Consider the following 9,355-nt stretch of genomic DNA (forward strand, 5'->3'; position numbering starts at 1 on the left):
ATAAATTCCGATAAATTAGGTCTGTAGAAAATTGTTTTCTTTCTTTCTGTCTGTTAGTCATATGTTGCCTACTCTGCATGATCGGGAGATCCGACCTGGACTGTAACATATGCAACTCTATTTCTCTGCATGTTATATATGAAATTCATCTTATCTATTAGCCATATGCTGTCTCCTTTGCGTGACTTCCAATCTGACCTGGAACACAGTATATGCAACCTTCTACTTCTCAATCCCTCTAAAACAATAAGTAATTGCAATCTGAATCTGTTCTCTCTCTCTGAATGATTGTCTGCTCACCCGATGTAAGGAGTACTCTGGAAGTTCTTGATGGCTGGGGCATATCAGGAAGCGGGAAACACGTTCTAGTACACTTAAAATTGAACACATGCAGATTGTCTGTAGATCTCGCTGCTCGATTTAGGTAGACAACAATATCCCTGGTTGTAGTCAGTTAAATGGTTATAAGAGAATTTTATTTAAGAATTAGGGCCAATCATGATAATAAAGTTACAATTAGATATATGCATGTATCATGTCATTGGTAAATTGTCCAAAATTATCACAATTTTTTCGTGTTTAAGTGCATCACAATACTGACGATCGATCAGACGAAGATGTGAAGATATGGGTACCGACAAGTAGAATAAGACTGTCCAACAACTTTGATCCCAGCGTCACAAGTTCAGTCACAACAGTTAAACTTTTGAGATTATGTTTTAGTTGAAGCTAAATTATTTTATTTTATTTTATTTTTTAATTAATTTTATTTCAATTTTTAGTTGTCAAAATTAATAAGTTTTTATTTTTATTATTATTTTCGTTTATTTTATTGTACATAATTAAACTTTTTATTGTTATTTGAATTTTAATTTTATTTTTTATTTTTTTATCTTAGTAAAAAATCCTCAAAAATAATTGTTTTTAAAATTTTTGACTGTATTGGACTCTGCTCAATACTGTGTAGTTATCGGGTAAATGGTAAAAAGGGTATAAAAAGGAGTTTACCGTCGGAATCTCTTTCAATCTCAAGATTCCGGCCGCAAACCTCTCATATACTCTCTCTCTCCTCAAAAAAAAATTCGTCAAATCTTGCAAATCTGATCCGTTAGTCTCGAAGGTAATAAGTTGTAGATCAGAAATATGCATTTTATTGTGTGATTCACCCTGTCATTTGAGCAGAAATCGAGAAAAAGAGGTGCGACGGAGTTTACGGCCGCAAGCTTGGGCCGCAAACCCTGTTCTTGGGCCGTAAACGTCTGTATGACCACGAATTGCTTGCGGCCGCAAACTACGATTGATTATTGTGTTGTTTTGCAACCGTACACTCTTAATTAAATGCATTTTTCATGTTTTGATCGAAATTTGTGTTCATCAACCGTAAACACAGTTCTACGGCCGCAAACCCTGTTCTTGGGTCGTAAACTGCTGTTGACCGTGAACTTGTGTTGACTGCCAAATTGGATTTAATTTAAATGAATATTTTTTAATTTTTGACCCAAGTTTTTTAAATAAAAATTAATATTTTTTTGGGATCAAAATTAAAATGAAATATTTTGGTTGTTTGTTTGGCATGTGTTCGTGTCTTACTTGGTGTGGTTGAGTGCAGGAAAATGACGAACCTGAAATTTGCGGATATGCACAATCTTTCCATTGTCTTTGTAGATCCTCCAGCTGTTCACTCGGATCTTCGGTCAATGTTTCACAGACTTCGGGAGTGCTGTCTGGCTTCTACTATTACAGTGAATCCGGTTGTCTACCAGAATTTAATTAGAGAATTCTGGGCGACTGCCAACATGGACATGAGTGATAGCGGTCATTTTACAGTTAAAGCCATGGTTCAACGACGCGAAATAGTGATCAATGAAAGCTTTATCAGAGAGACGTTGTTGATTGATGATCAACCTAATTTTCCTACTGAGATTGGGAATGAAAACACTCAAAGAATTCTGAGGAGAATGAGTTATGAAGGCACTTCACCTCCAACGTTAAAGAATCTCTTACATCCATATTGGAGATTTTTAGCACACGTCTTCGTCAGCTGATGAATATAAGATTAATCTACATGTTCAAGCTTTTCCAGTCTCTTTGCCAAATGGTCAAACATCAAGAGCTGTTAATCGTGTTGAAGATGAGCCTCCTCAAGCTCCCCATGTTTCAGCAACCATTCGCGATGCACAAGAGGAAGCAGCTAAGAAAGGGCAACTGTTGTTCAAAAGAAACCCCAATCAGAATGCTTCTTAGGATGAACCGGCGATTACAATGACTGATCTTCAAGTTGTTCGATTCAGAGATACTTTCGGTGATAGGTCAGGAATTTCTTCGTGGGGATTTCATGAACCTCTCAAGATGTGGATAGTGTTAAGGAAAGGTGGAAATTATGAACTTTATAGAGATAGTCATGACTTCAGTTCATGGACTAGAGTCGATCTGACTGGATTGTCTCGAGCTCCTTTCTCCAATTTAACAAACAATCCTCAGGCGACTCAGTTTAAGCACTTCCTTGAAGATCAATTCAAGAAAGGGTTTCCAGCCATGAATATTGTTGAGTCTGTTATAGAAGAGCATTCTGATATCCTTGATCCTAAAACTGATAAGCCTTTGCAAGTCGTGATGTAGCCGGCAACCAAGCAGGTCAAATAGTTCCCTATTCTTCAACATTATCAAGATGGATCTCTAAGTTCTATGGAGTGTTGGGTCTTTGATGAAGTTGCTTCCGCTGCGGTCATCAAGCTCAAGAATGGGTGCATTCGACTCTACGATCGAAGAGATTTGTTACAATTTCGAAAATGGGATATTCATCACCTAAGCAACTTTCAGATTTTGATTGCAGAGGATACTTTGGAAGATGCTGCGAAGGTGTATATAACTATGGTTGCTGAGATTCTTAGCAAATGGATGTGGAATGGGGCAATGGGGCAAGCGGACGTCATGGTAGTTACTAAAGGTTAACTTCGACCTAGTCCAAACTAAGGGGGAGATTGAAGGGCCCAATTTAGTGGTTTGGTCTAGGATTTACAATGTAATAGTAGGGAGTGTGTTAGTAGTGTGTTTTTGGTTAGTTTACGGTTGTAATGAGTTTGCGGCCGTAAACACCTTATGGCCGTAAACTCTTCTCGGTCGTGGTCCCTATAAATAGAGGGTTAGTCAGACGTTTTATGGTTGTTGATGCCATTATTGTTCACGGCTTTCCATCGAGGATCCTATCTGTCGGCAGTTTCCTGGGGATCATGTGTTGTAAAAGTTCAGGATCTTGGGCTGCAAGATCGAGGGTGCTGCTTCTTGCGGTTTATGTATCTCCGCCCTCATTATCTCTAGTTCTTTTAGCAATGTCTCATTGTTCTCTTATTGCTGAGTAACTTGTCGTTCTAGTCTCTTCATCATAGCAAAGAGCTCGTTGTTGGAATCACTACAAGAGGATCCTGAAATTCTCGGGTAGTGACTGGAGAGGTGTTTTTCTTCGGTGCCTCAGGGGTCTTTTTAGGAGCTCCGCCTGGAGGTGGTGGAAGGTTTCAGAGGAAATGAAAGGAACAGAGGAAGAGGATAAGGTTGGTTGGGTAGACATTATTTTTGAATTATTGTCAACACCACGGCCCCACCGTGGGTGCCAAATTGTTTTGGTCAAAAATTGATCAAATATTATTTAACCAAATTGTATGAAACGCTGTGGTGATTAAGGTAATGCAAATATTGAATAATGATCAAAGTGAGACAAGTAAGTTACAAGGAAAGCCCTTGATTCTTTATAGGATATCCGACATAAAAACTTGGGAGGTAATAATGATCATTTCCCTTGTTGTTTTTATTGATTTAAATGTGAAATTACAGTAATGGTGATGGTAGTACGAAAACAAATGCAGTAGTAGAGCTAATTGTGTTCGTATAGTATGTGTATTTATAGTCTAGACTAAATAACAATAAGTCCAATATTTTTGGGATCCTCTTGAATGAGTATATATACGTTGTTTGACATGGTATTTTCGAGTCTTAAGCCTGTTTGGAGCGATTCCTCATTGAGAATGATTCTTTTGTTAACCATTTCTACACACGTGAGAAAAAAGAAATAAAAATATAACCGTTAAAAGTGCTAGGAAATTATAATGATAATGACTAGGATCCTGAGGTATGTTTAAAGATCCTGAGGCTTCGTTAACAGCAAGGATCCTGAATATGGTTATGGGACCCTGCCCTTAACAGTTGTCAAAATGAAACTAATTGTCGCCGCTGCAACACACATGCATTTTAGTAGTGTGTGTGTGTGTATATATATATATATATATATATATATATATATATATATATATATATATATATATATCAAAATATATTTTTTATGAATTCTCATGTTTTCATGTATGTATTTAAATCCCTGACTATCCTAGGTCCTAGTTTAAATACACACATACATGATATTAGGGATGAACTTTTTAAATGATAAATCGAACCGGAACCGGTTGGAACTGAACCGTGGTATTCAGTTCAGTTCCTTCAATCCATCATTCTCGGTTTTTGGTTAAGGTATGGTTTGGGCCGGTTCCCCAAACCCATTATTTATATAATTTGAAGCATTTATTATTATATTTACAAATTATGATATATATATATATATATATATATATATATATATATATATATATATATATATATATATATATATATATATATATATATATATATATATATTGTGTTATAAATGTATATTAGTTGGCATCAATAATAGTTATTACGACTTAAGACGGTAACAAAGCGGAAAAAAATTAATATTTTTGAGCAAGTTATCTATTAAAGTAAATAATGATATTTAAATATTGACAAATGTTACAAAAATATATAAAACTACTTACTTGGTATGTTGTAGTTTAATCATTGTCTAAGTATATGATTAATCTGTTCTAAACATACAAACAACCTTGTATATGAGAAGTGTATATCTCCGATGTAAATCTTTGATCTTAGGACATGAAAACTATGTGATATTAGAATTTTGACATTAATTAAGGAAATCCTTAAAATCACAAATCCCGCCTACTTTTGATCCAGATGTTGCTCAGCACACAATATACTCGCACCTGTGTGAACGCAATCCAAAAAATGAAATGCAAAAAGCCAAAATTTGACAACAAATGCCCTCCTCGTTCTCTCTCTCTAAAACCCCATTAAACTTCTCTCTATCTCTCTCTAAACCTTGCCACCTCAATTTCAATCACCTCTTTAAATTCCCAGTTCATATGTTGCACAATCTTCTTCTTATCGCATATATACAATACACCGAAATTGAATCGTTCTTCAAGTTGGCGTCATTGTTCATTAGCTTGTAAGGTAAAAAGTTGATATTTTCAAACGGAATTTCTTCATTCGGGTTTTTAATTTGTAAGATCGTATTTATTCGGTTTTAGTTTATTGCGTCTATTGAGCCAAGTGTAGGGTTTGATTCTTGACGGGTTTTGTGGTTTTGGTTTGTAATTTGTGTTGATATGATGCCGATTTTATAAGTAGACGCGGTTTGATTGTTTGATTCAAATATGCATCGGTGTATGTGACGGTGAAGCGGTTCTAGCGTTTGATTGTTGTCAAAGTTATGGATGAATTTTGGTTTCATGCTATACAGTTCACAAAATTTGAATTTGGGTTTTTACATTGGAAATTGCATTGACGCGACAACGATCTATCAAAAATCCTTATTTTGTGCATGAATTCTGCTTAGATTCTTGTAGATTTAGAAGAATCTGGAAACCAATTTCTTAATTAGCAAGTTCATTTGTGCTATAATGATCAATGACTTCTAGCGTCTGATTGTTCTTGAATTTGTGTTATTTTGTGCATGGATTGTACTTAGATTTTGTGAATTTGCAAAAATCTGAGACGGATTGCTTAATTAATTAGTAGCTAGGTTCATTTGTGCTATGATGATCAATCAATTCTAGCATTTACTTGTTCTTAAATTCCTGTTGTTTTGTGTGCTGGAATTTTGCTTAGATTCTTGTGATCAAAACAATCGTGCTTTGATTCTTGTGAATCTGAAAGAATCGGAGGTCAATTGCTCTCCTAGAAAGTTCATCTATGCTATGATGGTCAATCACTTCTAGTTCTTGATTGTTCGTCATCATTTGTTGTGAAATTAAATTGATAAGCCCTTTAAGTACATTCTTCTTACAACTGGTTTTATCTGATTTCGAGTAGCACATCACTTTCAGGAGACACATCTGAAGATAACCTTCATTCTAAAATATTTCCAGTTTGATTTAATTTGTAGGGTTTATCACCTTGAGATTGAAATTAAATAGGTCCATAATGTGGGAGAAATCAAGAAATAATTCCATTCCGGAGAAATCACCTTCTGTTGGGGATCCAACTGAAAACCGTAAAAGAAAACATGATTCAACTGAACCATTAAACCAAACCCAAGTAAAAAAACGACCAAAGCGTGACGCGAGACTTCCCTCTTCATTGCATGATTTTTACGTAGAATTAACCGGTACTAAACGCAAACCCCGTAAAATTAGAAAAACTGGAGTTTGCATGATGAATGCAAGTGGTAATAATAACTTCTATGAAGATATATGCGACATATGTGGTGGTGATTATGGTGAACTAGTTGGTTGCGATGATTGCGCTGCAACATTCCATTTGAGTTGCCTTCAAATCGAAGTAATAAAAGTCTTTTTTTTTCCTTCTCTTTGATTCTTTATATTAATTACATTTATAATTAATGTTTTTAATTTCTGCATTGTAGGAGTTACCTTCCGAACCATGGTACTGTATGTACTGTTGTTGCAAATTTTGTGGAGAGGTCTCTCTTGGTGCACACATTTGCTGGATTCGTGATTGGTTATTCTCATGTTGCTTGTGTGACGACAAATGTATGTCGATTTCTTTCCATTTTGGTTACAAAATCTGATGAATCTTGCTAATGATGTGTGTGTTTTAATTTAATTTATGGTACTGCAGTCCATAAAACGTGCGGAGAAGTGAATTTTGCAAAAATAGAGTCTGATGATCTAGCTTTATGTGGAAAGACATGTCATGAGGTATAAACCTAAAATGATAGTCATTTCAAATTGAACAATAAAAAATATAATTAAAATTACTGATCTGGTTTGTTTTTTTGGTTATGTGTGACAGCATTAAGTGACTAACCTTTTGTTTGTTGATATGTAGATGTATGAGGCTCTTCAGGCCATACTTGGGGTTAAAATTGAAGTTGGTGAAGGATTTTCTATCACAATTCTTAAGCATTTTGATGTGAGCGAGGATCTTGAAACTGATGATGCCAAAAAGATCAAATATTGCAATAGCAAATTGGCTGTTGCACTTTCGGTTATGAAGGAATGTTTCCTTCCTATCGTTGAACCCAGAACCAGAGTTGATATGATCCAAAATTTAGTATACAATTGCGGGTAATTTCATGTCTTTTTAAATCAATTATCCTGCCCTCATAACAGTGAAATACCAAACACTTTTTCGAAAGTACCCACGACATATCAACAATAATTTTACAACTTTTATCAATAATATATGTAGTAATAATAAAGTGGGGTTAAACGGGATGACATGACCTGCTAATATTGAATGACAAATTAAAGGTGACATGACATAATGTACAAAATCTTTGGCAGGCCGTTTGAAATTCAATTCCTCCTATCGGTATCGCTATAAGATTTTAGGGCAATAAATGTTGTTGGAAATCATCCCTTCCTTTAAACCCACCTGCAAACCCGCAGCTATCGACTCTCACATGATTTACACAGCAACCAGGAAATATGTTTTAGTCTACACTATTTATAAACTAAAACAATTAAACTGTTCAAAAAATAAACATGGAAAATAATTGCTTTTGCTAGCTGGCCTATGCATAATCTCCACTTCATATTTTGCCATGCATAATCCTTATCTCCATAACACTAGGACAAACAAGTAACTGTCTGCCCATCTGACCCGCTCCATGACCCATCAAGATTATCCAACAAATGCTACCGCAACAATGTTCGCTAAAAAAATGCTTTTTGTATTGTAAAAGGAATAAAAACTTAATACTTGTTATGATAGGGTGTTAAAAATCCTGAATCACTTTCTAAAATTAAAAAAATACAATCTTTGAGATCATCATTGACAAAGACAAATTAAGTAACATAACTGCATTTATATAGGGCCTCATATATATATTGAAAACATTTCAGGTCAAACTTCAAACCACTGAATCATGGTGGTTTCTTCACTGCAATCCTGGAGAAGGATGATGAAGTGATATCCGTAGCATCGATAAGGTTATTTCTCTAATTCAATTTTATATAAATCAAGGCAGGAGTTACGTAGTAGGTGTCATTTGAAGGGTATATATATATATATATATATATATATATATATATATATATATATATATATATATATATATATATATATATATATATATATATATATATATATCCTAATTATAGACATTTTATTTGTATGTGTTGACCACGTCAGGGTTCATGGGAAGAAGCTTGCAGAAATGCCTTTTATCGGCACACGTAAAATCTATAGGTGGCAAGGAATGTGTCGCCGCCTACTACATTCGGTTGAATCCGTACGTTTCAATTTCTCTCAATGAAAGTTACATTTGTACCGGAATTTATTTCTCATTTTGTAATTAATATATGGTGAGTAAATTAATTTTTCAGTCTAATTAATAAAGCTGTAACTGCAATGACTGAAAATATTCCAGGTTCTCTCTTTTCTTGGTGTCGAGGAGCTGGTCATTCCTGCCATTCCTAATCTTTTAGGAACATGGACAACAGTCTTCGGATTCAAGCCGCTTGAAGAATCAACAAGGCAGAACATGAAATCCATGAGTATCGTAGTCTTTCCAGGAACTTATATGCTTCAGAAACATATTCCCCAAAACCAGTCCACCAATTAATATATAGGAAGCTTGGAAGAGTAACAGGTATTTTTTTTTCTGTCCTTTGAAATATTCAATACTTGATTTGATAGATTGACTTTTATAACAGAATCAAATTATTTGAGAAGACCACAAAACTATATATTGTCTCAACAACGAGTTTAGAACACACTCTGATTTAACATTGTTAGTGTATCTGATGTTGCGACATGATCCTATAAGTGTTTGATGGAGTCTCCATCTCTTCATAAGGGATCTCTTGGAGAGACAATCTTTGACTCTACAAATATCTTCCAAACATATAACTTATATGTCAAATATCTAAATCAGCATCAAATAAATGGTAATTTTAACTTCGAAACAAACCAAGATAGTAACGGTATTTGTTTCTTTCAACGTTTTATTACCACTAGAAATACAACCACAATTTGGGGCTTGGCTACTTGGCTAACAAGGTGTTTCTAACAAAAAGGT

At 34.8% G+C, this 9,355-nt stretch overlaps 1 protein-coding gene across 1 annotated transcript; it reads left to right on the top strand.

Moving 5' to 3' along the window:
• The first annotated feature begins 2,685 nt into the window (after nt 1–2,685).
• LOC128126172 (increased DNA methylation 1-like) lies at nt 2,686–8,899 on the top strand. The gene is made up of 8 exons (XM_052763942.1): nt 2,686–2,947; nt 6,254–6,648; nt 6,734–6,860; nt 6,949–7,028; nt 7,159–7,397; nt 8,178–8,264; nt 8,467–8,566; nt 8,705–8,899. The coding sequence occupies exons 1-8, from the start codon at nt 2,686–2,688 to the stop codon at nt 8,897–8,899; spliced, it is 1,485 nt and encodes a 494-aa protein (XP_052619902.1).
• Nucleotides 8,900–9,355: the final 456 nt, after the last annotated feature.

This window comes from Lactuca sativa, chromosome 5 (genome assembly GCF_002870075.4).
Source record: "Lactuca sativa cultivar Salinas chromosome 5, Lsat_Salinas_v11, whole genome shotgun sequence".
Taxonomy (NCBI): Eukaryota; Viridiplantae; Streptophyta; class Magnoliopsida; order Asterales; family Asteraceae; genus Lactuca; species Lactuca sativa.